Genomic DNA, 27,662 nt, shown 5'->3' with positions numbered 1-27,662 from the left:
ATAATAGGCAAATGTGCCCCCAAATTTCTTCTTGGAGAAAACTCAATCCTTCTACTGTATCTTTTTTTTTTTTAGGGCCAGGGATTGAACCCAGGACCTTGTACATGCCAGGCAAGCACTCTACCAACTGAGCTATATCCCCAGCCCTTCTTCTTCTGTATCTTTGAGATAGAAAATTTCTGCTCTGTTTTATCTTAGAATCATCCCTTATGACAAGCAGACTTTAGGGGGATGTGAAGACAGTTGGGGCTGGGACAGGACAAAGATATTTATGAGAAGTAGTTTGAATTGTGACTTTTGGACTTAGTATATCCATTTGATCTTTACCCTCCCATGGAAAGATAATGTTTTATCTTTTTTTTTTTTTGTCAAAACATGGCTTACAAAAATGGGGATTGGTTTTATCTATCCTCAGCTAGTGTCCTATGGCCTGTTGCCAACTCTTAGGGGACTGTCTTTGGGAGTGGCTCTGGATCTTGGAAGGGCTGTATTTTTGTGCCCTCTTTGAGATAACTTACAAATCTGTGATTAAGCCATAAAAACTTATCAGTCTTAAGTAATAAAAGTCTCATTGAGTCTTTATTGGCCCCTTGATTGATTAAGAGAGAAAGAAGTAGATTGGAATGGGGAGAAGATGATTTAGAAATTGGTCAAATGCAAAATTTTAAATATTTTCCACAAATAGTTAAAAGCTTTAGTTATCTGGGTAGGTAATCTTAACTTGTTCCATTTGCCAGATACAAAGTTTTTCTTATGTGTTGCCAAAATTAATTGTAAAAGAACTCTATTTAAATTGCTTAAATATAAGCACATATATAAATTAAATATTCTCTTAGAAATACAAACAATCTCCCAATGCTTTTTTTTGGGGGGGGGGTACCGGAAATTGAACCCAGGGGTGCTAAACCACTGAACCACATCCCTGCTCTTTTTTATATCTTATTTAGAGACAGAGTCTCGCTAAGTTGCTTAGGACCTCACTAAGTTGCTGAGGCTGCTTTGAACTTGCAATCTTCCTGCCTTAGCCTCTGGAGCCACTGGTATTACAGGCATGCACCACCAAGCCTGGCTTTTGTTTCTTTTTTAGACATGGACTCAACATGTTGCTGTCTGGTCAGTCTCTAACTCCTGGGCTCAAGTGATCCTTCCACCTCATCCTCCCAAGTAGCTAGAGTTATAAGTGTACATCACCGTCACAGAGGCTGGCCCAATGCTCTTTTTAAATTCACCTGCCTTGGATAATCTATGGCAAACAAGTATTGTTGGTTTTGTAAAAATGGATATGCCTCCAGAGTTGTCAGCATTAATACAATGCAGACACACAACTTTTATTCTACTAGGTTTACTAGTCAAATAATTTCTTGTCTTTTTTTGGTGCTGGGGATTAAGCTAGGCAAATGCCCTACAGCAAAGCTGCACCTCTAGCTCTCAAGTTTTTTTTTTTATCTTAACTAAATATTTACAATCATAAAGCTGAGTTAAAACTAAGAAACAAGCCAGACGTAATGGTGCATGCTCATAAACCTAGCTGCTTGGGAGGCTGAGGTAGGAGGAATCCAAGTTTATGGCCAGTCTCAGCAACTTAGACTGTGCCTCAAAATAAAAAAATAAAAAGGGCTGGGTGGATAGAGCGTCCCTTGGTTCAATCTCCAGTATGTTGGGGTAAGGAAATGACAAGTTTTCCTGGAAGCACTGGTGTGCTCTTTCACTTTTTTCTTTATTTTTATTATTGTTAATTGTACATGCTTATGAGGTACAGTGTGATAATTACCCACATATGTACAATGTGTGCAGATTCAATCAGGATAGTTAATGTTTCCATCTCCTTATCATTATTTTGTCTTTGGAGCTCCTGGCTGTTCTGTTCTTGATAAGAGATTGTGAACGTATCTCTTAAATAATCTGCCTAAGGGGGAAAAAATCTGTTTTATCAAGATAATTTCCTGTGCTTCCTATGGTCTTCATTAGTTTTATTTTGTTTTGGTACTAGGAATTGAACTCAGGGCACCCAACCACTGAGCCACATCCCCAGTGCTATTTTGTATTTTATTTAGAGACAGGGTCTCAATGAGCTGCTTAGCTTTTTTGCTGAGGCTGGCTTTGAACTCCCTAACCTCCTGTGTCAGCCTCCCAAGCCACTGGGATTACAGGCTTGCACCACTGCACCTGGCTCATTAGGGTTTTTTTAATTAATAAGTTTGAAAGACTGGAGGGGTAGCTTGGTGGTGGATTTGTTGCCTACCATATTTGGGGCCCTGGGTTCTATCCCCAGCACCACATAAAAATCAAAACCCCAAAAAACTGAGTGTTTTCAGTTTTAAAAGTTTTTACACAATCATGTAACTTTCTGTATTTGTCTTTCACTCTGTTATTGCTTCACAATGATCTGTGACTTCATTTAATCGAAAGTTCTAAAAAAAATTTTTTTTTTGGTACTAGGGATTAAGCCCAGGACAGCTTAACCACTAAACCACATCCTCAGCCTTTTTTATGGTTTATTTTGTTTTGATATAGCGTCTCACTGAATTGCTTGGGGCTGTTAAGTGGCTGAGACTGGCTTTGAACGTGCAATCTTCCAGCCTTAGCCTCTAGAGCTGTTGGGATTACAGGCCTGTGCCACCTTGCGCTCCAAACCTTTTGATAGTGTCCAAAATCAAATTCTAAATTGTCTTTATTTTTAACCTCAAACTAACTTTAAGATTTTCCAGATGGGTCCTTGGAATATCTCAAAATAATTTGTTCTCTTTAAAAAAAACAAAGATGTTAAACTAATAAGGCTTTTTTTTAAGGCCTTGCAAGTGCTAAGCATATGCTCTCCCACTGAGCTACACTCCCCCCCAGCACTAATTAGGCTTATCTGATGTTAAATTATATGGGGAGCATCCTCAAATAAGTGATGCTCACTAAGCCTTCTTTAGGTAATAAATATAGATAAGTGTTATTAACATAAGTATTCTAGAAGTTGTATGAAATTTCTAGTAATCTGATACATCCTGGTATAATGAGCTATATTACATATCAGTCATAATGATAGTTATCTTAAAATATTGTATGCTACAGAAATTATAAAATTTACTTGTCAACTTCATTATAATGAACTTTCATTAGAATTTTATTTGTACCAAGGATTGAACTCAGGTTCACTAAGCCACTGAACCACTTTTTTAAAGACAGGGTCTCACTGAGTTGCTTCTTGCCTCACTAAGTTGCTGAGGCTGGCTTTGAAGTTTCCATCCTCTTGCCTCAGCCTTCCAAGCCACTGGGATGACAAGTGTGTGCCACTGTGCCTGGCTCATCAGATTTTTTTTTTTTAATATTTTTAGCATTGGATGGACACAATAGCTTCATTTATTTAACTTTATTTGTTTATTTATATTTTACGTGGTGCTGAGGATTGAACCAAGTGCCTCGCACGTGCTAGGCAAGTACTCTATCACTAAGCCATAACCCTAGCCCTCATCAGATCTTAAACTGTGGCCATTTAAAGGATTTTGTTATCCACTGACAATTATTATTTTATTCTGATGCTTTCCTAAAGCTTTTGTGAGCAACCATAACCCTATAAATCTGCCTTCGAGATTTATGGAATGGACTCTAAAAAGTACAGGTTTTTGACTGAATCTAAGGAAACTTTTTCAGCAGTTTGGTAAAGTACACTCTTTGTAAACTTAAATTAAACATTTCCTATTTCTCCCTAATTGATCTTTCCAGAATTCAGAAATTTTTAGTGAATGTTCTTATTTTCATGACAGAACAGGTATTTGTGTAAGTTCAATAAGAACCTGTTTCTTATAGGACACAGTTGGAAATATTGCAGTATTACCAAACCTTTGACCAGAATGTCACATTTGAAAGTATGACTAGGGCCATATATGACCAAATTGTTTTAAGGAACTAAAGTTGAGTTTAAGAAGCCAATTAAAGGGCTGGGGATGTGGCTCAAGTGGTAGTGCGCTTGCCTGGCATGCGCAGGGCGCTGGGTTGGATCCTCAGCACAACATAAAAATAAAGATTAAAAAAAAAAAAAAGAAGCCAATTAAAGCCCTTGAATGTGAGGGGCTAAACTACTCTGGTGCCTTAAATACATGGTTTCTTTCTACAATTGTATCAGGCCCAGGAACCTCAGTGTGTTTGGGGAGCCTCCAGGTAAAATCACCTAAATCTATAGATATTGCAAAGTCATATGACAAATATTTAGTTTTCTGGCCTCAAAAGTGTGTGTGTGTGTGTGTGTGTGTGTGTGTGTGTTTGTGCGCGCGCGCATGTGTGCACACGTGCGCTTACTAGGGATCAAACCCAGGATCTCAAGCATGATAGGTAAGCATTCCACCACTGAACTACACCTCCAGCTATAGATTCTGAATATTTTAAAGTGGAGTCATCAGAATTTGCTCATATGGATGGAGAACTGTGATAGGAAAAGAGGAGTTCAGGATAATTTCCAAGATTTTGGCCAAAGCAATTGGAAAGACACAATTTGGGAAAACCTGGGAAAAGGGCAGTTCTAGAGGGAAATGAGGCTATTTACCCAATGTCTGACTTTGGAAAAGGTGCTTAACTACCCTGAATCTTAGTTCCTCAATGGTTATCCATTGGTTATAATTTTTGCTTCGCTGCACCGTGGTCGTGAGAATTGAGTGAGATCATGAACTCTGTACTGGCATACACGTGTATTCAATGTGTCCTACCCACAGCCCTGGGATAAATACATGACCATGAAACTTCATCTGGTAGCAACTATAAGAAGACTCTGCCTGTGAATGTGCACTTTCTTGCTCCTCATCCCTGCTTCTTCCACATAGAAGTAGACAGTCCTTTCTGACCTTGTAAGTTTTCTTTCTTCAAGGTCTTGAATGGTGATGGAGATGACAATGATGCTAACAGCAGCTGATGGTGGGGTGCTGATATGTGATCATAGTCTCAAGACCTTGAAGTTTTTATAATACGTCAAGGCCATTATCTCATCTGAATCCAGAAAGGCAGGAATTATAACAATTTTCAAAATAGGAGAATGAAGTATTTAAAAACAAGAACAAACAAAAAGCCTGTCTATAAACCCAAGGAGATACACCTGGCTACCTTATGGATCCTCCTCTAATCACAAGGAGGGAAAAGTAGGTGGAGAAAAGGGACCTGAATTAGGTCCCTCCTCCATCTTTGAGTACAAATGTCACCCGACTGTATCCAAGTGTGCCCAGCTATGAAATGGACTGTCTTTACTCCTCTGCCCCCCAGGAGAGGGCCTGCTCCCACCAGGTCCTGGTTTCCTGTCTTGTCCACTGGAACAGGTCTGGTGTTAATAAATGTGTCCTGGGGGCTATTTTACTGCATCTGAGGTTTGGACATGTGGGTGTCCTACATTGTCCTGTTCAGTTCCTCCTCTCGGTTCTTCCCAGCCATTGAGGTAGCAGATAAGGGGACTTGAGCCCAGAAGAGTCAGTGTGCTTAAGGCCACACAATTAGCAAATGCTGTTTGAATTCCAACTCTGAGGCTTGTACCCAGCAAGGGGAATTCCTGCACATGCTCCCTCCTTCCTTTTCCTTCCAAACTGGAAAAGGGGATCAGCCCAGCTGCCTGCTCCCCTCCATGTACCAGGTGCCAGAACACAGCTGTCTCTCCATTGTTTCCCCTACCCAGGCAAGCTGAGCTGGGTGGGGTTACCCAGTGTTGCATCCAGCTAGGCTGTCTCCACTGCAGGAAGATCCAGCCAGAGACTGATTCTGAGCAGCAGTCCTGACTGGTGAGAGCTGAACTGATCGGTGGGTGTAGGGGGCCGGGGTGTTAAGGATTGCAGGTCTGGGTGGATCAAGAACCCCCCAAAAGAAAAATTAGAATTGCCTGGGGAAGAATTGCTGGACTGAGGAAGAAAAGTTGGGGAATGTCAGGGGGATGGAAGGGGTCCCAGGAACAGTAGAGCCCCTGGAGACAGGGAAGGGCTGGCTGTGAGTTCTAGCTCCAGTTTTTCTCTCCCCATCTGTGCTGTGGTGAAACCCCCTCTACCAGCTACCTTGCTTAGAGAAAGGGAAAAGCAACCCACAAATTGGTAAACTGAAGAGAGGGGGGTACTCCTGTCCACCCATGCTTTTGGCAGGTGAGGTGGGAGCAGGAAGCACAAGGTTAGAGCCTCCGTTGCCTTCGCAGCGCCGAGCTCGCCATGCCTGCCCCGCTGCTCCCACTGCTGCTGCGAGGACTGCTCTCCCGTCTGCTGCTTCCTGCTGCCCGCCTGGCCCGCCAGCACCTCCTGCCCTTGCTGCGTCGGTTGGCCCGTCGCCTGAGCTCCCAGGATGTTCGAGAGGCTCTTCTAGGCTGTTTGCTGTTCATCCTCAGCCAGCGACACCCGCCAGATGCTGGGGAGACCTCCAGAGTGGACCGCCTGGAGAGAAGGGAGAGGTTAGGCCCCCAGAAGTGAGGCTACACGTCCTGGCAGCAGCCATAGCCATCGCAATGCTTTCTCCTGGAGTAGGAGTAGTTCTGGCAACAGCACTAAAGCAGCCTGCCCACTGGGCAGTCCAGTGGGGATCTGACCTGAAGGCCTCCCCCTCCCAGCAGACATGTCTTTGTAGAAGGATGCCCCGCATCTCACAGACAATTGATCACTGCCCCTTCCTCCTCCTGCAATTCTTCTCAAAGATCTTTGCTAACAACCTCTGACCTCAGGGGAGAGGAGACCTCACCTCCTGGTAAATGAGGACAATTTATCTAAGAGGTGATATTTGAATCCAGACTGTTGGTCTTCCAGACTTGGGACCTACCTACCTTAAAATATGGTTTTGGTTGCCTTTGGAGGCAGCACTGTTCCTAAAGCCCAGCACAAAGCAAGTGCTTAATAAATATTTGTTGAATTCTTGGGATGCTCCTTTGAAAGTTTTGTCACCTACACCTCAATGGTTGGCAGGTAGGGAGGGGGCTGGAGGAGAGGATCACTGGGAGGCTTCCTTTGGCTGTTTGTTTCATTGTCCACCTCAGTCTTCAAAACCTTGAAGTTGTTTATAGTGTCTAACTTTGCCCAGAAGGTCACACTTCCCCTAGTTATGGTGTGGGTCTGTTTTAGAGGAAGGTTGGCTGCTAGCTCACAGAGGGAGAAAAAACCGTTTGAGTCAGTTTGGAGTCATCTCAGCTAAAGGTGGTGAGAAGCGGGAGACTTGTTTGCTAAGCGACCCTGCGGGTAGCCACCGGAGAGGGAGGGGGCAGTGTAAAAATGTAGGACTTCAAGGACCTAGGAAAAAATAGGGAGGGGTAGCCTGAAAAAAATCAATTCCTTATTCTCCCTTCCCCAAAAGGAGGCAACTGGGGATGTGTGTGTTTCCAGTAAGAGTTGTCAGGCACATTTGCATCCCAGCCTCCGGATGATTTGTTTATGGTTCCCATGCAATAATCCTATTTCCCTGAGTCTTGGGCTCTGGTTGAGAGGGGGGATAGTGATGAATACAGGTTCCTCTCGGGATCCCCATTCAATCCCTTGTCCAGAGAAGCGACACCAAGGCTGTGCACCCTCACTCCAGTAGGACTTTCCCCGCCCCAGTCGCTTCCCGACGAGGTCATCCACTCGCTCTTGCCTCTCGAGAGGACGACCTGGGGTAGAGGCGGAGTAAAGGGGGTCTGAGTCCCGGGTTCCCTAACCCTGTCCCTTCGGAACACTGGCTGCTCGGCCCACGAGCCCCTCCCACTGAGCCTCCCTCACCGCCGGCGTCCCGAAACGCTCTGCGCCCTCGAGCGGCGAACGGCGCCAGGCGGGACTGAGAGCCTGCCGCGGATCGCTGGGCGGGCGCCGCAATCGCCAGTTGCAAACCTCCCGCCCGGCGGCAAAGACCCGGTCCACCCCGGCGCGGGCAGCGCTCTGGGGCCATGGACATAGCCTCAGGCCGGAGGTAAGGAGGCCCGGAGGGATCCCGGATCCGCCGGCCTGGGAATTTCCGTCCTCTCTGCCAAGTCCGGATGCCCCCGCCAAAGTCTCAGCAGGTGCGCAGGGAACGGCGGCGGGGGCGGCGGGGGAGCGCGAGGCGCGCGCCGGGCAGGGGCGGGCTCTGCGCGGTTCTCACGCTGCTCCTGCAGTCTGATCCTCTATGGATTCTGAATCTGCGGTTTCTAGAAGGGAGGGTAGTTTTCTGGGAGTTTGAAGGTGACTCCCCCTCTTCCTTGATCTCAGCTATTTACAATTGCCAGAGGTCAGAGATCTGCCTAGAGCAGAAGTCGGGGGCCTGAGCAGACCCAGTGAACAAAGACTTAATTCTTCTTGAACCCTGACCTAAAACCCACCCTTTGTACACACCTGTCTTTATTTAAAAATTCGACCTTGTATTAGTCATTCTTTTTATTAAATTTGGGTTTTTAAAAATTTATTAGTTGTAGTTGGACACAAAACCTTTATTTTAGTTATTTTTGTGTGGTGCTGAGGATGGAACCCAGGGCCTCCACATGCTAGGCGAGCGCTCTACCGCTGAGCCACAACCCCAGCTCTAAATTTGGTTTTTGAACATTTCACTAGGGCTGAAGTGTAGCTCAGTGGTGTCCCTAGTATGTTCAGGGTCATGTTCATGAACCCCAGCACATAGTTGATCTTTTCTTTCTCTCGCTTCCTCTCCTTTCTTCTTTCTTTCCTAGTACTGGGAATTGAACCAGGGGCGCTCTACCACTGAGCTACATCCCCAGCCCTTTTAATTTTTTTTTTTTAATTTTGAGACAGGGCTTCTCTAAGTTGCCTAGACTGTCCTGGAACTTGCCTTCTTCCTGCCTCAGTCTCCCTAGTACCTGGGATTACAGGCCTGCATCATTGCACCCAGCTGATACCCAACACTTTCAAACAAACCAAAATTCCACATTGCATTACAAATTTATCATGATGATGATGATGATGATTTTGGCATCCCTTAAATTTGGTGTCTTAGGTAGCACCTCACTGTCCTCACTCTAGAACCAGCCCTGCCACAAAGGCCATGAAGACAATCACAAACACAACTGAGAACATGACACATATTCTAGTGATAACCCCCCCCGGGCTCAGCAAATACATTTCCAGCAAACACAGATGGCTTGTTGATGACAGCTGAGAGGACACAGGCCTGGAGAGAGAGGGCTGTGTGCTGGTGGTGAGGCATGCTTACAAGTAACCCAGGGGAGGAAGGAGTCTGGAGCATGCCACAGTCCCCAGTGGAATAGGGAATAAGGTGGGTATGGGGGTCTGAAGGACCAAAGTTCCCCTCCATTCCCTGTGACTGAGATCTGATTCCATGAAGGGAGAGAACCACAAGACTGGGCAGAGGACTGACTAATTTAGCTAGAAAATCTCCAGGCACAGACCTGTGTTAGTGGGCCTCCGAAGGCTGTCCAGCAGAGGGCGTGGACAACCAGCCACCTTCTCTGTCTGGGAAGGCCACCGTGATGGGTATGGGTCTGGCCCTGGCCCAGGAAGGGTGTGTGCCAGATAGACTTCTCTCCAACAATAATAGGCCTGGCTGTTGCCATCCCTTGAGCAGGCCAGGCCCCATGGGGATGGGGAGAGGAACCAACCTTCCCTAGTCTGGTCTCCTGGGGACCCTCACCACTTCCTCCTGTTTCCTCATACTTCCAGCCCCCTTTGCACACAACTGCAGCCACTAACCACCGAACCTGGCTGTGCCTGGCGGATCTCTCTGACCACCAGTCCTGCCACCCCCACAGGGCCAGAGCCAGAAAGGAAGGTGGGAATGAGGCAGGGGGCCAAGGAGAAGGGGAGGCAATAGCAAGGTGAGGAAGAGAGAGAGACCGGACAAACATGAGGGTAGGAACCCAAGGTTGTGGACAGACATGAGCCACTCAAAAGCCAAGGGACAGTGCCTAGAAAAATACCACCCACCCCATCTTCCTGCCCTCTGTTTGCTTCCTGCTGTGGGGAAGATGTGTATCATCTCCACCAGAGCTATAAGGCTGGGGACACCTCTACCCACTGCCCTATATAAAACCCCTCCCTCCTCAGGGCCCAGGCTTTCTTGGGGAGAGGGATGATTTTGAAGTGTCCCTATGATTTTAGTACCACTAATTGTTTGATGTAATTTTTTGGTACCAGGGATTGAATGCAGGGGCCCTCAACCACTGAGTCCTTTTTTGTATTTCATTTAGAGACAGGGTCTCAATAAGTTGATTATAACCTTGCTAAGCTGATTAGAACCTCCATAAGCTGCCAAACCTGGCTACAAACTCACTGTTCTCCTGCCTCAGCCTCCTGAGCCGCTGGGCACCCAGGCGCTAATTGTTAATTAGTGTGTATGACTTCTCCAGGGGACAGGCCTCTGGGGTAATTGAGGGTGGGGTAAGCAGCCTAGGTTAAATTTTCTCTCCCCAGGACACTTCCAACCTTTGGATAGTCCTAAAGCACTGAGGTAGGGGCAGAGAATGACCCCCTGATTTACTTTCCAACAAGAACAAAAAGGAATCCCTGCTCCTCCCTTGGAGGTACATGGTGGACCCCTCCTCAACACGGACCCCATCAGCCAGGGAAGGATATGGAGCTCAGCAAGGATTCCACCTCTGACCTATATCGTCTCTGGGACAATGGGATTTGTGCAGGATGTTGGGCTCTTCCTGGCTTTCTCTTCCATTCCCAGCAGTGCCTCAGTTTTCCAAAGTGCTCGATTTAGAAACGGTAGATCATGAGGGAGCCCGAGGACTCTGCCTCTCTCCCCTACACAGAGACAAGAGACAGAGACGGAGACACTCATCCCTTCAAGTCAGAGCTGTGGGTGGCATGATGTTTATGGACCTATGGCCATGTGTATGTGTCATGGGTAAGAAAAACCCACCACACAGGTCACAAATGATTGAGTCGTAAGGATCCCACAAGGGAGTGGGTGAAAGGGACAGAAGTCTTATTGAAACGAAAGGAGAAGGGATCTAAACTGGAAAAGGTGGGACACTGGAAAGAAAGGCGGCTCTGTGTAGTGTAGAGGCGTGGGCGGGGTTTGGGGCGGGATAACGGAACACCTCAGCTGAGCCTGGCGGATCCTGGCAATGGGGGCGTCCCGGCCTTTGAAAAGTCCCTGGGATGGGACTTTGCACAGCCTCGGCGAGGAAGGGACTAGGGGCGCCTAGTGTCGAGCTGTGCCCTCCAGGCCCACACGCCTAATAACGGGCTGGGTTAGTGTGGCCCTAAGAAATAATGCGACCAGATGGCCCTGGGACGCAGGGTGTCCTGGTGCAGGCCCCGGCGCTTGCAGATCTGCTAAGCGGGAGACCCTGGGGGCGGGGGGCGGGGGGCGGGGCGAGGCCGGCAGGGTAGCGGGAGGTGGTGGCGGGCGCGGACCGGGGGCGGGCTCAGCGGAGGGCGGGTTTGAAAGCTCTCCTGCGGGCGCGGGAAGCTGCAGAGAAAGCGCGCAGGTCTCCGCGCGGAGGAGTTCTTCTCCGGCAGGTGCTCCGAGGGTCTTGGGTGGGCGCGTGCCGGGGACGGCCGGGCGTGGGGTGGCGCGTCCAGCTTGCCACGAGGGAGGGAGGCCAGGCCAAACAGCTCCGCGGCCTAGCGACCGTCGCCGGTCCCCTGCTTCCCTGGCCTGACTCGTGCAGAGCGCGCAGCACGTGGCACACCCAGGCTCTGGGCGCTGGGGATTTCTGTGGGGACCACAACCGGAGTGGGGCATGGGTGGCCTGGCTCCCGGGCCTAAAAGCTGCTGTTGCCTCGCGGACCTCCACAAGACGCAGGCGAGGGGACATTTAATCCTGGTCGATTGTCTTCAAGACGTGGGAGGGGCCAGGACACCGTGTTCGCAGTGAGGGGGATGGGGATGGGGGCGACGCAGATGGAGGTAGGGGAGCTGTCCCTTTAAGTATCTCTTTTATTGGCCAAATTCTTGTCCCTGACCTCCCGTTCCTGGCGCGTCCTCGTTTACTTACAGAGTAAATGAGAGACAAGGATAGCAAACGCCGGGCTTTATCCTCGGGGGAGAGCAGCGATGGGCCCTCACCCTCCTAGGGATCTCTCCCCAACCCTGTACCGACCCTTGGCTCACTCATCTTAGTAACCTCCAGACCCTTGGACTTGTCCTCCTGTCTATGAGTTCTTCATGCCTGAATGTATATGTGTGATGGGATGGAGATGAGGTACCCTACCTCTGACATTCATGTCAGGCTGGGAATGATCTGGGCCCCCACTTTATTCTTCTATTTATTTATTTATATTTATAGGGGGTGACTGGGGATTGAACCCAGGGGTGTTCTACCATTGATCTTCATTCTCAGCCTTTTTTTTTTTTTTTAAACAGAGTTGCGCTAAATTGCCAAGGCTGGCCTCAAACTTGCTATACTCCTGTCCCAGCCTTCCCAATAGATGGAATTATAGGCCTATTTTTTTCCCTTTAATTGCAGCAGTGCCCCCCCCTCCCCAGTCTACAGGGACATCTGGGAAGCAGTCTTTATACCTCCCTGCCCAGCCGGAAAGGAACCTAGAATGAAATGAGCATTGAGTTTGAATCCTGGCTCCCCATTCACCTACTCAGTGAACTTGGGCAAGTGACCCAACATCTCTGAACCCCGGCTGGCCCATCTGCTCAGCAGAAACAATCTAGAACTAGCTTCTGGATAGTTGAGAGAAAGAGGGGATCTACAGTAGTGACTGGCCTATAGGGCACCCTGGGGAATGGAGATTTGATGTAGCACAAAGGTATGCCTGGAAGTTGGGTTGAGAGGTGTTAGGAACCTAGGGGCAGGGAGGGGCTCCATTTTGTGGCTGCTTTCAAGACTTGACAGGCCAAGGCATGGCCCTGGGACACCAGATGGTCTGAGCTGGTATCAGATCCCTGGTTGCTGTTGGGCAAAACCTGACAAGAACAAAACACCTAAGTTGGCCAGTGGAATGTGAAGATGTGGGCAGGGGTGGAGGGGTGCCCAGTGGAATTGCAGGGCACCCAGGACTGGAGTGAGGACTGTGTAGAACAGGGGCCGGGCTGGGAAAGAGGACAAAAATAGACATTTCTCCAAGCCTAATGCACTTTGCTAAGGGGAGGGGGCTATTCTGCCAGGAGCCCTTTGTGTTGGGGTAGGGTGGAACACCGGCTCTGTGGAGGTGAGAGATGGCGGGGTCCCTCCCTGGTACAGATGAAAAACCTGAGTCCTTCCTCCACTCCAGCAGAGCCCTCTTGTCCTTATCCCTCTAGAAGACATCAATACTATTGTTTGCCACTCTGTCCCCAGTGCCTAGCAACAATGCTTGGTTGCATGCTGAGGTCCTTAGTAAATATTTGTTGAAAGAGGATTGGAAGAAGCCCTTCTCCTCCATTTGGAGGTACGCCCCCACCCCTACGACCCAGCTTTGGACTGAGGGATGAGGAAGATCTGTGGAGTCTAGAGTTTACCCAGGGAGGAGTGAAAAAGCCCATTGAGGGTCTCAGAGTCCCCTGCTGTCACTGCTGTGACCTTCAGGTGCAGGGGGCTCTCCTTGCAATCTTATCTCCCCAGCAGCTCTGGGCCTTTTATCTCCTGGGTTTGCTTTTGTGCTCATGAGGCTTCTCAGAAAGAGGCCCATGAGGCCAGAGGGGTCCTCTCTTGCTTTGCCCCATACCACCTTTTTCACTCTAGGCCCTCCTTCAGGACCATGTGGACAAGGTCTGCTGCCCAGCCTGCCTTAGGACCCCCTCCTAGGGACTGCCCAGGCCCCTTCTGTTCTCCCCTTCTGTTAGTGAGTCTAGGCAAGTGCCTGGACAGGGAGCAGAAGGCCGGCCTCCAGACAGCAGCAGACCTGGTTCCAGAGCTAGGCTCACCTGGAGGGTGGGCCAGTGCATGCCAGCGTGGCCACCCAGGCCATTTAATGGAAAGCTGTTTAACCTTCTGGTGCCAGGGAGCCTCCTACACAAGTGAGGCACAGAGAGGAATGCCGAGGCCGGTGGCTGGGAGCTTTGGGACTCAGCAGTTTGGGTCTGTGCCTGAGGCCCTACACCTCCAATCTTCCCTTTAAGCCAATCTCAGAAAGGAGAAGAAAACATCAGCCTAGAGTGGAACTCACAGGGGGATGGGATGACCTTTGGGCCAGCACTGGGGGTCAGAGTGGCTGGTCTGGGTTGTGAGAAGGGTCACATCCCCACACCCTTTGTGAAATATTTCCCTGGAAATCTGGCTGGGAATTAGGAAGCCTCTGGGCAGTGGTTGAAAAGAAAGGTTTAAGATGCCCCTAGGAGAGAGGCCAGTCTGAGGTGCCTTCAGTAGGGGACAGGCTCCACAAAGCCTACCCTGTCCTTGAATCCAGGGGCTCCTGGGTAAATTGACAGATCAGACTTGCGGAGGGGGCCTGGGGCCTCTGCAGATTTGTTTGGTTTTTGTTCTGTGCCTTGCTCCCCCTGCCTCTGGCTGTCCCCTCCACTTTGTTCCTGTCCTCCAGCTCACCTTCCATTGTCAGCACGGCCTCTGACCCTTCTCATCTCTTCTCTGTCTTTGACTGTCTTTCCTTCTCTCTCAATCATGCTTCCTCCTCCTTCTTTCCTGCTCTCCACCCTCCTGTTTCCCAGCTTATAAACTGCTTCGGCTGCTGGATAAAAATAGCGGTGGCAGCGGCCAGGCCGGGAGCCAGGTGGAGGCTGAGCAGCCATAGGGGCCCCATCAGACTGGCCTGCTGGGCCAGAGGGTCTATCCGAGTGGTCCTGAGGGGCAGGACCCAGAGGGGATCCCGTGGGACTCTCCACTTGCCCGCTCTGTCTGCCTCGTCCCCTCCTCCCCACAAGCGTCTGAGGAGGGCTTGGTGGAAGCAGGGCCTCCCGTTGCTTCTGCCCCCAGCAAGCCTCAGAGGGAGGGAGCCGTCAGCCAGGCGCAACTGAGAACAACAGCACCATGACCACCACCAGTCACCAGCCTCAAGACAGGTAGGTACTGGGGGCAGGGGAGGGGACCTGGGCTAGGGATCAAGGGAATGGGTCTCCAGGGGGGTGGGGGCAGTGTTCCTTGGAATTTGGAATTGCCACCACAGGGTGGCCAGGTAGCTCTGAGTCAGGTCTGCTTTGGGCTGGGAACCATGCATGTCTTGGCTGGGTGATGGCAGGGGAGCCTGCAGGGGGCATGAGGTGGCAGCAGCCTGTCCGGCCTGTCGGTGTTCCAGTATTGCACTCCAGCTAGTCCCACAGCTTCTGTCCCCTTCCGCCACCACTGGGGAGATACTTGGCAATACCCTTCATTCCAGAGCACATCTGGCAAAACCTCCCTGTCCCTCAGGACTACCCTGGGGCCTGTGCCTCAGATTACCCCACCCCACCCTGGTCCTAGATATGACCTTCCCACTTCTGGAGCCTGTGAACTCCCTCAAGTTAGAGCTGCCATAGCAGTGAGGAAGAGTTTTGGAGGGAGAGACTGTATGGGTTCGAGCTCTATAATGGTTTGGGACATGACAGTGTTGATGAAGCCCTGCCACACTTTAGCCAGGCTTCAGGCTGTCCTTCCCTCTGCCTCGGGCCACCACACCCCCCTCACATTTCCCCTGCCTACCTTCTTTTCTTTCTGCGCCAGAGTTTATGGAACCAGGCCACTTTGTGGGGTCTTTTAACTTGGTCTCTTGGGGACCGTTTCCCCACCTGTGAAACAGATAAGAATATCCACTTCACAGGGCTGTATGGAGGGGAGAGAATTGAAGTAAGGCCCAGGTGCTTCCTCCCTTCCCAGGCAGCCCGGTGCCCCAGCCTGGCCCCCTCTTCTGCGGTGGTTCCCTGAAGCCCTCTCCCCTCTTCACCACCTGTCTTCCCACCCCACCTCTGACCCTCTGTCCTGTATGACCTTGCCTGGGAGTTTTGCCCTTCATTATGGGCCTCTAAATCAACCCTTTAGCATGTTTACTTCAAGGGGGATATGAAGGCTTTGGGGACTGCATTTGTCATAGCTCAGATCTATCTATTTGGGGCACTCACCAAGATCCTCTCCATATGAGGTGTGTGATGTTCCCCTACCCCGTGGCCAGGCCTCCTCCTCAGTGCCTTGGGTCAACTCTGAAGAATGTGAGTCTTGGCTGCTGGGAGGGTATGACACACATATCTGGAGATAGCCATGGGCCTTAGTGACCCTGGTGCACCAGGTTGCTAAGCTTGTAGGTAAGGCCTACATAATTAAATACTGGCCTGGCTGGAGCTGGGTGGTCTTTATTTATACCGGGCCCAGATGACTGTCCAGATGACGTCCAGTGGCTACAGACCTCTTGGCCTGCCTTTGGTAGTATGACCTATAAAACCAGTTCTGTCTGGACCAGGGGGAAAAAAAAACAGCAGTAGCTCTCTCCTTCCCTGCCTCCCAGGCACCCCACCTTCCTGTTCTGCTAGATCCAGAATGGTCTGGGAGCTTCTTGACCTCAGAATCCTCTTTGGGGAACCATACAGTTCCTGCCCAGATGCACAATCACTTCCAGACAGCCAGCCTGGTGGGAGCAGAAGACTCCTCGCTGTTTGTTTTCTCACTCACCCGCCCACCCCAGCCCTTCAGCAGGATTTTCAAAACCATCTCCGGATATGTGGGTCACACTGGTTCCCAGCCTGCAGGATCCCCTGAGTGTTTGAAGGCTGAGAACCAAGGTCCTATCTGCCATGCCATTCAGTCCTGAGTCCCTGGGCTCCACATATTCCCTGGGAGAACTGAAGAGATTGAGGGCAGGGAGGAAGGGGTCTCAGGTTGACCTGGAAGGGTGGGTAGGATGGCGGGTCACTTGGCTTCTCTTTCCTCCCATCCCAGATACAAAGCTGTCTGGCTTATCTTCTTCATGCTGGGCTTGGGGACACTGCTCCCCTGGAATTTTTTCATGACAGCCACTAAGGTGAGACGGGGGGGAACTGGGTTCCATGGGGGCATGTCCTCTGGGCTTCCAGGGCCTGGGTATGTGCATTTGGGCATAGGAAGGGACAGAGGTTTCAACATTTTATCTGCAACCCTTGCAGTATTTCACAAACCGCCTGGACATGTCTCAGAATGTGTCCTTGAATGCTGCTGTATTGAGCAAGGACATACAGGACCCAGCTGTCCCCACAGCACCCTTACCAGAACAGAGGTCTCTCAGTGCCATCTTCAACAATGTCATGACCTTGTGTGCCATGCTGCCACTGCTGCTCTTCTCCTGCCTTAACTCCTTCTTGCATCAGAGGTGAGTACCTACCTCTGCCCCAGCACTGCCATTACTGCCTCCTGCCCACCCCTCATTGCTACCCGGGGCCTCTCCTGCAGGATCCCCCAGTCTGTACGGATCCTAGGCAGCCTAGTGGCCATCCTGCTGGTATTCCTGGTCACTGCCATCCTGGTGAAGGTGCAGCTGGATGCTCTGCCCTTCTTCGTCTTCACCATGATCAAGATCATACTCATTAATTGTAAGCTTGGGCCGGGAGCGGACGAATGTCATGAGCAGTTGGGGTTCAAAGGCTTGAACCTGCCTGGGCTGGGCTGGGTGTGAGGCAGAGAGAAGCTCAGCATCAAACCTCACTGGGAGGGGCTGGGGTTGTGGCTCAGCAGTAGAGGCTCACCTAGCATGTGTGGGGCGCTGGGTTCCATCCTCAGCACCACATAAAAATTTAAAAAAAATAAAGATATTGTGTTCAAAGATATTTTGTTCAACTAAAAAAAAAAAAAAACTACAAAAAAAATGCCTCACTGGTAGCAAGCAGGAATCACAGGGCCTTATTTTCCTTTGGACCCTTGACTGCCAGCCCCACCATCCCTTGCTGATACTCATCCTGTTCCCCAGCATTTGGCGCCATCCTGCAGGGCAGCCTGTTCGGTCTGGCTGGCCTCCTGCCCGCCAACTACACAGCCCCCATCATGAGTGGCCAGGGCCTGGCAGGCCTCTTCGCCTCAGTGGCCATGATCTGCGCCATTGCCAGTGAGTCCTAACGTTCACCTGCCTACTGCCCTGGGGGGGTGTGGGGGAGAAGGGATGGGGCCTCTCTCTGATCACAGACCTTGTCTATCCCAGGTGGCTTAGAGCTGTCAGAAAGTGCCTTTGGCTATTTTATCACAGCCTGTGTGGTTGTCATTTTGGCCATCGTCTGTTACCTGGGTCTGCCCAGGCTGGTGAGCAAATGGAGGGATCTGGGGTTTGGTGGGTGGGGAAGTTCAGGGTCTAGACCAAGAGTCTGGAACTGAAACTGGGGGAGGCAGGAGTTCCAGCAATGCCTCTGACTCTGCCTCCCTGTCTCCCTTGCTCGATAGGAGTTCTACCGCTACTACCAGCAGCTCAAGCTTGAGGGGCCTGGGGAGCAGGAAACCAAGTTGGACCTCATCAGTAAAGGTCTCATAGCCAAAGGAAGCAGCGGGGGCGGGCGGCATGCCAGGCAGGAGCAGCATGAACATGAGCAGAGGGGACAAGAATGGACACACTGTATTAGCTGGCAGCCATGAGCCAGTGGAGGACAGAGCAACCAGGGGTGGAGGTAGGGGGACCGTAGGAAATGAGGGCTGGGAATGTTAAAATGTGGGGAGATCCTATGACCCTGATGCCCCAGGCATGTGGATTGAAGGCGCTAGGAAGCAGTTTCTGATTTGGGGTAGGGAGTCACATGACCTGAAGGTCCTGGGAATGGTTAATCCCTGGGTGGGGGGCTCAAGCCCTGGGGATTTGGAAGGGAGGTCTTAGCTAAGAGTTAGGGTGCGGCTATGGTCCAGGTAAAGCTACGTCCACTGTAGCTAACCCTGTCTTTTCCTCCATCCTTCCCACAACAACAAGATTCTTCTACAACCTGTCACCTGCCAGGAGAGGAGCCAAGAGCGAGCAAAGAGGAGTCCGGGGTCTCAACCCCCAATTCTCAGGCTACCAGCAGAAACCCCTCTATTAGAGCCATCCTCAAAAATGTATGTGGGGCAGGGCTTCTTACCCTCTGTCCCTCACCTCTTTTCTTTCTTTTTGCTCCCTCCCTCTCCCTTTCCTCTAGTTCCCTTTTTGACCCAAGACTTGTCACATTCCTGGATTCTTTCTCATATGTGCACACGTGCATGTGTATTTTCTTGGTTCTTTAATGCCAACCACCATGAAGACAGGGATCCAGAGAAGCCAGGTGTGTGGTGGGGCACACTCAATCCCAATGACTTTGGAGGCTAAAGCAGGAGGATCACAAGTTCAAGGCCACCCTCAGAAACTTAGCAAGACCCTGTCTAAAAATAAAGGATAAAAAGGGTTGGGGATGTAGCTCAGTGGCAGAGTGTCCATGGGTTCAATCCCCAAAACCAAAAAAAGAAAAAGCTGACTGAATCTTATTCCTTTTCTCTAGATCTCAGTCCTGGCCCTCTCTGTCTGCTTCAACTTCACGGTCACCATTGGATTATTCCCTGCTGTGACTGCTGAGGTCAAATCCAGCATCGCAGGCACCAGCGCCTGGGGTAAGGACACTGCAGCTTCCCGACACATAGGGTCTCAGGCAGGACTGGGAATGAAGTTGAGCGAGCCTGGATTGCCTTCTACCCAGGCAGACCTTTCTGGGTCCATTTGTCCTTCCCTGCGCTGGAAGCATCTTTTCTTTCTGTATGGTTGGGGAAGGCGAGGGCCAATGAGGGCCAGAGTTGCTTGTCTGTTTCTCTTCCCTTACTCCTCCCCGTCCTCTTCCAGGAGATTACTTCATTCCTGTGTCCTGTTTCTTGACTTTTAATATCTTTGACTGGTTGGGCCGGAGCCTCACAGCTGTTTTCATGTGGGTAAGTGGAGGAAGGGATATTGGTCCCCTCTGGGAAAAAGGAGTCCAGCCTGAGAGCCAGAAAGGGGGCCATTTTTTTTTTTAAAGATCCAGACATAATTTATATATAATTAAGTGTATAAGTCTTACGTGTACAACTTAACATGTGTGTGTGTGTGTGTGTGCACCTATCCAAATCAAGTTGTAGAACATCCCAGCACTCCACAGGGCGCTCCTGATCAATGTCCCCCTAAAGGTAACCAGGCTTAGAGGCCAGTCCAGTCCCCAGGGTCTCTAAATTGAACCCAGGGCTCAGCCTGGCTGAGGCACTGCCCTGTCCCTGCAGCCTGGGAAGGACAGCTGCTGGCTGCCGAGCCTGGTGGTGGCGCGGCTGGTGTTTGTGCCGCTGCTACTGCTGTGTAACGTCCATCCCCGTCGCTACTTGGCTGTGGTCTTCAAGCATGATGCCTGGTACATCTTCTTCATGGCCGCCTTCGCCTTCTCCAACGGCTACCTCGCCAGCCTCTGCATGTGCTTCGGGCCCAAGTGAGTGGGGTCAGGCATTTGTCAGGGTCTAGAGCTCCAAGCAGGGACCCTCAGTGGAGAGAAAGAGGGCAAAAGGAAACTTTCTGGTGCTGAAGCTGATGGCCGCGGGGGAGGGGCTCGAGAGCCGTGGTAAGGGCTGGGGTGCCCGGGCTGCTTAGGTGGAGCTGTGGGAAGGACCTGTTGGGGCAGCATGGAAAACACCTCCTCAGTACACAGTCCCCGAAGAGGCAGAAACAGGTGGGGGTAGGAAAGGAGGACAGATTGGTCTCCCTACCCCAGATACTGGAGACTGTGGCTGGGGTCGGGGCTGGGCAGTCAGCCCTGAGTCGTCTTCCTTCCCTCCTTTAGGAAAGTAAAGCCGGCCGAGGCGGAGACCGCGGGAGCCATCATGACCTTCTTTTTGAGTCTGGGCCTGGCACTGGGGGCTGTCCTCTCCTTCCTGCTTCGGGCAATTGTGTGACCATGGATGGACAGAAGGACTGCACTGCTGACCTGCCTCCTGCCCCTTTTGCCAAGGATGAGCAGGGTAGTCTGAAGGTTTTCTCTTCTTTTAAAGCCAACTTCTGCTTTCTTATGCCCTGTGTGGGGCCTGGATGTCCAGGCCCTGGGGAAGGAGCCTCTGATGGACACTGAGAACACTGGGCTTGAGGGTCATACAGGAGGGGCATGGCCTCTGACTGATGGCTGACTGGTCCCTGCAAGGCAGGTGAGGCTCCTGGGCTCAGAGAGCGTGTATAAGTGTTTTGTTTCTCTCTGCCTACACCAGGGGTGGCTGGGGGGCCAGGACTGACCGTTGTATGGTCTGATCTGATATTTCCCCTCCCTCCTTTCTCCCCACGTGCTTCCTCCCCTTTCTCCCTGCCCCTTTCCCCTGCCCTTCACCCATCCCTACCCATCATACACACTATATTAGATGCTATTTTACTGCCTTTTTTTTTTTATACTCAACAGAAACAGGTGCCTTCAGAGGCTCTCTGATTAAATTTAAAAAAATTTTTTTTTCCTCTCTGTGCCTCCCTGTGTCCTCAGGCGACAGCTTAATGCCTTGGCATGGTAGAAGATAGGAAGTATGGGTCTGGAGGGATGAGCAGGACCCAGCTGTGGGCCTGAGGGGTTGGGCCTCAGAGGAGCTGTAGTGCCCCCTGCTGGGCCCACAGGGGAGGGACAGGCCTCCAGCCAGGACACCCGAACTGTGGCCCAGACAGAAAAGCCAAGTTTTTTCTTTGTTGCTTCATTTCTCCTTTCACAAGGCTGGAGACAGAGACAGCTTCTTGTCTTTTCTTGATCTTAACTTCTACCCACCCCCCAACTCTGTCCTCAGTCCCTGCAATGAACTCTGAAAAACTGGCCAGCTCCACCCCCAGCTCTTGGCGGTACTCCTACATCACTGGGCAGGAAGAGGCTGAGGCCTGAGGGTTCTCCCCTGCCTGGCACCCAGCCCTGACACCAAAAGCTCTGCCTGCCAGACTTCCTGGGGAACAAGGAGCCTATGTGTCCCTCATATTGAAGCTGGACTTCTTCCTTCTCAGCCCAAACTCTAGCCTAAGGAGGGGTGGTTTGGAATGGGACTGTGAGAGTCTCAGTGAAGGGGTCCTTACCACTGAGACCCCTGCCCAAGAATGACTGCCTGGCTAGAGGGAAGTGCAGTCCTCTAGTCATGGTGACCCTCCAGCCCCAGCACTTGGGTATGAGTCTCAGAAAGGCAGGAGGTTTTGCTGCCCTGCCTGGGCTGTCTGTTTACTGATCTCTGACCCTCACATTGCTACTGAGTTGGCACCTCTGGCAGAACTTCCTCGCTTACGGGAGTTTTTTTTAATTGAAGGCTTCAGGCCTCAATAAATTCTGTTAGCTTATTTTTCACTCTTCCATGAGCTCAAGCCCTAATGGGGTTGTTAAGTATACCATCGTAGTGGGAACTGAAGTCCAGGTGCTAATTTGTCAAACTAGAGTATGTATCTGAGGTGAAGGTAGACAAGGTCTTCCTTCTAATCTGGTTCAAGCTGCCGGTTGCTTAGGATTCTTCCTCCTGATGTGATGTACCTGATGTGATGCAAACTGAAGCTACAGACCTGAGATCTTTCTCCTCTGCTTGCCCTCAGGCCTCCCTGCCTTCCCCATTGTACCCAAACCCCAGATCCCTATTGGATCCCTATTGGATCTTCCTTAAGGCCAGCCCCTCCCCCCACCACCTGTATTTCTTCCAGAGGACCCTTTACCACTTCCCTATCTGGCCTTTTGGGACCAACTCCCAGGTCTTCTCTGATCCATCCCAAATGTGGCCACAAGAATAATCTTTTTTTTTTTTTTTTTTAATTTATTTATTTTGCGGTACTAGGAATTAAACTTAGGGATGTTCTACCACTGAGCTCCATCAGCCTTTTTTTTTTTTAATATTTTTTTTTAGTTTTTGGCGGACACAACATCTTTGTTTGTATGTGGTGCTGAGGATCGAACCCGGGCCGCACGCATGCCAGGCGAGTGTGCTACCGCTTGAGCCACATCCCCAGCCCCACAAGAATAATCTAAGGCCAGACATGGTGGTGCATACCTGTAATCCAAGCTACTGGGGAGGTTGAGGCAGGAAGATCACAAGTTCAAGGCCAGCCTTGGCAATTTAATGAGACCCTGTCTCAAAATTTAAAAAGGTAGTTCAGAGTTACATTGTTCCTGGGTTCCATTCCTGGTACTAACCAAAAAAAAAAAGAGGAAGAAGAAAGAAAAAAGAATCTGAAAACCAATTTAGGGGTGTGTTCGTTCCTTGATCTGGAGCATGTACCTATCTCACTATTATGTTTTTATCTTTTTTCTCCCTGCTACTGGGGATTGAACACAAGCCTTATGTTTGCTGGACAAGTGCTCTATCACTGAGCTACATCCCTCGCCTTTATTTTGAGCAGGGTCTTACTGAGTTGCCCAGGCTGACCTTGAATTTGGATTCTTCCTGCCTCAGCCTCCCACATAGCTGGGATTTTAGGTACATACCATAGTGGCTTATGTACTTTTCTTTGTCTAGCTACAAGACCACCATGTTTTTGAAGTTAGGTCTGTTTGACTCATGTTTTGGCTTTTCAATTTCAAAATGCTGTGCCTGGCTCCCAGAGGTACTTGGGAAATTTTGCTGCACTGCATCTGCTTGTGTCCTCGTGATATCTGTTGTTCCATCATCTCCACATGCCTGACTCCAGCTATGTGGTGGTGCTCATCGTCCATGCCCTGGCATGTTATGTAGGTTCCTCCCAATCCCAGCATGGTTCAAATAAAGAAAAGGCTACACCCATTTTCTGTACTTAAACTGATGTTAAAGGAAATTACTGGAATATCTTTTCTGAAAAGAAAATCTTATTAATGTAAATGCCCAAATTGGCAACTAGGTGCAGTGTCAGATTCTGACCACAAGTGGGCACTCTGCAAGCAACACTACACTGGGGGAGCCTGGTAGTAGGAAGCAGGGTGCTGTTGGCTCTGGTGTTCCTCTCTGCTTCCAAGAGGAAGGGAGGGAGGGCAGAGCTGGAAAATCTGCCAGGTATCCCTTCCTGCCATGACTTGATACTGCCCATCACCTGACATTTCCGCTCCAAATGGTCTGTCATCCTTCCTAGGGGCTGCCACTGCTACACAGAAATGTCTCTTTTTAGTCTTATGGTGAAATGTTGAGGCCTTGAACACTCTTGAAAAACTGAGCTCTAGTAAAATCAGCATCCATTCTTGAAAATAGAAATGAAGCCTGAGGTCTAATCAACAATTTGGAATATATGTTTATTTTTTGAGGAGAATGTGGAAAGAGCATGGTGTAGGTGAGTATGAGGGGTGGAATGATAGGGGACCCCTAATTCTTGGGAAAACAAAACCCAAATTGTTCTCAGGGTTAAACTATAATAGTGATTCAAAATGAACCTGAGCAGAGAAATGCAGAGTCACTTTTAAAGAGACAGTACTGCTGTCTGGCCTGTTGGCCCCGCCTGAAACCTGAGTCCACGTACAGGAAGAGTGGCTGTCTTTTGGAGGGGCCAGCCAGCAGATCTGATAGAGGCCAGATTGGCAGTGTCCATGCAGGTCCTGGGGGGTTGTCTGGTTCCTGGGATGCATTGGCACTGAGCATAGAGATGGGCAGAGTTCCAACCCAATCCATCAGTGGCCTTGTGTCCTGGCTGGTTCCTGCAGCCTGTGCACATGAACTGGCCTTTGCCTGGTGCTCTCAGGCCTGGCTGTGCCCACTCAACCCTCTCTAGCCTTGGCTGTGTTGTGCTCCCTGCAAAGGGACAAGTTGGCGTTCCAGCTCCAGGCTGCTGTGAGTGCTAAGTGGGTGAGTGGGTCAGTGTGGCCCATGAAGGCCTCTGCCCAAGAAGCTGCGGTCTCCTAGGCCTTTTGCCAAACAAGAGGGCCATCGTGTTTGGATTCAGAGCCTGGGATTCTGTTCTGGGCCTGCCACGCATTCTCTGTGGCTCTGGCTCCTTTCCTTAAAAGGGGAGGTCGGTATATGTATGGACTTGTTAAGGAAACAGAATCTAGATATAGGAGATGAGGTCCCCAGAGCCACAAGGTGCCATGGTCACTAGGATAAGCCTAAGCATGGCCGGGTCTCTTGTCTAGGCCACTCTGCTCTTCCCCCGTGTCATTCATTCCCCTCTTCCACACTTCCAGGACCTTGGAGCTTGAGAATCAAGCCATTCTTCCCCAGCCTAGCCATTTCCAGCGTCAACTACCGCCTGAGGGCCTGCTTGCCTCGGGACCGCTGGGAAACCTCACTGCACGTTTGGGGCCTGAAGCAGGGTGGGGGTGGGAACAGCCCGGCCAACGCCCCGCCCCTCGGGGAGGGGTGGAGGGTGACGTCACCCAGCGCGCAGGTGACTAGAGGGCAGCCCACGCGCTCTGCTCATCTGGGCTGCTGAACCTGACCCTTTCCGTCTCGCAGCCACTCATGTGTAAAGCAGGAATAGTGACACTTGCCCTGCCTGCGGGCGTGGGATTGTGAGAGTCCACTCAGATCTGAGTCGCAGCGTCACTTTCACCACGGCTCTGTACTGTCTGGCGCATTGTTTCATCTGCTTCCCCAATAGCCCTATGAAGTGCTGACTAGTGCTATGCCCATTTTACTCTGGAAAACCAAGTTTGAAAGGTTGAAGGATGAAAAAAAAAAAAACTGTAAACTGAATCAATCTGTCTCCTTGCACTCCCCCTCCCCATCCCCCAACGAATTACCAGGCAGCAAAGGAGACAAAAAGACACAAGGGATCCATCGCATGGCATCATACTGCAGGTGTGGTCTGCTACCTCCCATCTCTGAAACATCCCAGAGAATCGAGTCCGTTCACATTCCCAGGAGTTCCAAGCCTCTGGGATACTGAACTTTCATGGCAGCCTTCCAGATGATACCAACAAAGTCACTGATGTCTAACCTCACCCCCACACCCAGATTTCCTCATCACCCAGCAGCACTGTCACAGACCTACTTGTCCCTTATCTGGGTGGAAGTGAACCAGTCAGGCACGGGTCCAGTGAATAGTTGAGAAATACAGTTAGTTGAGACCTGCATATTGAAAAGGTGTGCCGGCTGCCTGAGACAGGACAGGTGGCAGGTAGAACATTAAGTAGGTCAAGATTGTTTGTGGGGCCACTTGCCTTTGTGCCTTCCCCTGAGGCAATCTGAGACAAACAGATTGGGGTAATGTTTTACCTTCTTACTCAAATGGGGGCCTGGAACACTGAACAAAGCCCAAGACAAACGCTTGGGCTGGCTGGCAATGGCAGGCAGGCAAGACTTAGTCACAACCCTTGGGCCCTTGAAAAGGTGAGACACAGTCACATATGTATTAATAGAGCAGATTACCAAAGATGCCTGGTTTGTAATTCAAGAATGGCTCCCCATTGCCCTAAGTGATTTTGTCTTGTCCTTGACATTAGCCATCAGCTTGATGGTGCCTAGCCCTACCAGTCCAGCCCAGGCCTCTCCATGTGTCCCTCTGCCTGCAGACCTCTCTCTTTGGTGTCCCACAACCTGTCTAAAACAGGCATCCTCACTCCTCCAATCTAGAGGTGTGCTTCCCACCCCCAGCCCCAATTCTATCCCTCTTCCTCTCCTCCTCCCACCTCTGCCTCATCTCGCTGTCTTCAGCCGCTCCTCCAAGATTTGTTCTGTGCAAACTTCAGACATTTTTTTGTGTTGGTTATTTTGAACAACACAGTGCATTTGATTTAATACATTGAACCCAACAACAAGATAGTATCTATTTTTTTCTCAAGGATTTACAAGTGCTAACCATATTCAAGGTGACAAATCAAGTCTCAAAACAAAAGAGCCAGTATAACATTCATACACATTGTCTACTACATAAAGGATAATGTAAAAAATTGAAAATTTAAAACACTTCTACATTGATCAAAGATACCAGAAAATCTTTAAAACTGAATCATAAATAAATACTATACAATATATTGAATTTTATGGGGTGTGGCTAATATAATTCTTGAGAAATATGTACCCTTAAATCCTTATGTTAGAAAGGAGGAAAGGCTAAATTTAAATGCACTAAGTATTAAGGTTGGAAAATAGAGAACAATGGAACTAGTCCAAAATAAGTAGGAGCAGAAAACTGTGGTATGGCTCAGTGGCAGAAGGTTTGCCTAGCAGCCATAAGGCCCTGTGTTTGATCCCCAGCACCAAGAAAACAAAAACAAAAAACTTTCAAGAAACATCCAAACCAGGCCAGGCACGGTAGTGCACACCTATAATCCCAGTGGCTCAGGAGGCTGAGGCAGGAAGAGCAGGAGTTCAAAGCCAGTTCAGTAAAAAGTGAGGTGCTAAGCAACTCAATGAGACCTGTCTCTAAATAAAATACAAAAGTTAGCTGGGGATGTGGTCAAGTGCACATGAGTTCAATCCTGGTACCCACCCCCACACACACACAAAAAAGAAACATCCAAACCAGGTGTGTGATAGCGCACACTCATAGTCCCAGCTATTCAGGAAGCTAAGACTGAGAATGAATTCAAGACCAGCTTGGACAAGAATGGTAAGATCCTGTCTTGGAAAAAAAAAAAAGTAATATCTAGAAAAATTATTATGTAGGGCTGGGGATGTGGCTTAAGCGGTAGCGCGCTCGCCTGGCATGCACAGGGCACTGGGTTCGATCCTCAGCACCACATAAAAATAAAATAAGGATACTGTGTCCACCGAAAACTAAAAAATAAATATTAAAAAAAATTCTCTCTCTTTTTTTTTTAATATTTTATTTACATTTTAGTTTTTGGCAGACACAACACCTTTGTTTGTATGTGGTGCTGAGGATCGAACCTGGGCCGCACCCATGCCAGGGGAGCATGCTACCGCTTGAGCCACATCCCCAGCCCCCCCCCCTTTTTTTAATATTTTATTTACATTTTAGTTTTTCTCTCTCTCTCTCTCTTAAAAAAAAATTAAACCATTGACTCAAATAAGTCATTTAAAAAAATTGAATCCTTAATTAAAGTGCTTCCATATGAGACCTAGGTAGTTTTTCAGGGTGGGGGGATGAGTTCTACAAAACTTCAAAGAAACAGGTCAT

The 27,662-nt window shown here is 49.8% G+C and overlaps 2 protein-coding genes across 4 annotated transcripts; both read left to right on the top strand.

Annotated features, from left to right (window-relative positions):
* The first annotated feature begins 6,155 nt into the window (after nt 1-6,155).
* Nucleotides 6,156-6,410, top strand: Mymx (myomixer, myoblast fusion factor). Its single transcript, XM_027950380.2, has one exon. The coding sequence runs from the start codon at nt 6,156-6,158 to the stop codon at nt 6,408-6,410; it is 255 nt and encodes an 84-aa protein (XP_027806181.2).
* A 1,306-nt stretch (nt 6,411-7,716) lies between these two features.
* Slc29a1 (solute carrier family 29 member 1 (Augustine blood group)) lies at nt 7,717-21,127 on the top strand. 3 transcript variants are annotated; one of them, XM_071613349.1, is made up of 13 exons: nt 7,717-7,869; nt 14,729-14,814; nt 16,658-16,739; nt 16,861-17,063; nt 17,144-17,283; nt 17,658-17,792; nt 17,886-17,983; nt 18,122-18,200; nt 18,636-18,760; nt 19,177-19,285; nt 19,512-19,597; nt 19,922-20,121; nt 20,470-21,127. In XM_071613349.1, the coding sequence occupies exons 2-13, from the start codon at nt 14,783-14,785 to the stop codon at nt 20,579-20,581; spliced, it is 1,401 nt and encodes a 466-aa protein (XP_071469450.1). In that variant the 5' UTR covers nt 7,717-7,869; nt 14,729-14,782; the 3' UTR covers nt 20,582-21,127. The 3 variants fall into 3 exon arrangements, with proteins under 3 accessions (XP_071469450.1, XP_071469448.1, XP_071469449.1); XM_071613347.1 differs by having other exon boundaries at nt 7,777-7,960; XM_071613348.1 differs by lacking the exon at nt 7,717-7,869 and adding an exon at nt 11,331-11,381.
* Nucleotides 21,128-27,662: the final 6,535 nt, after the last annotated feature.

Source organism: Marmota flaviventris, chromosome 6, assembly GCF_047511675.1.
Source record: "Marmota flaviventris isolate mMarFla1 chromosome 6, mMarFla1.hap1, whole genome shotgun sequence".
In the NCBI taxonomy this organism is placed as follows: Eukaryota; Metazoa; Chordata; class Mammalia; order Rodentia; family Sciuridae; genus Marmota; species Marmota flaviventris.
This window is presented reverse-complemented; position numbering and strand designations above follow the sequence as displayed.

Bases quoted from the DNA above. Each gene is read 5' to 3' on its own strand.
- Mymx (XM_027950380.2), top strand. From the start codon at position 6,156: ATGCCTGCCCCGCTGCTCCCACTGCTGCTGCGAGGACTGCTCTCCCGT.
- Slc29a1 (XM_071613347.1), top strand. From the start codon at position 7,937: ATGCCCCCGCCAAAGTCTCAGCAG. The intron at 14,815-16,657 runs GTAGGTACTGGG...CTCCCATCCCAG, and splicing joins AGTCACCAGCCTCAAGACAG to ATACAAAGCTGTCTGGCTTA. The intron at 18,201-18,635 runs GTCTCATAGCCA...CACAACAACAAG, and splicing joins GTTGGACCTCATCAGTAAAG to ATTCTTCTACAACCTGTCAC.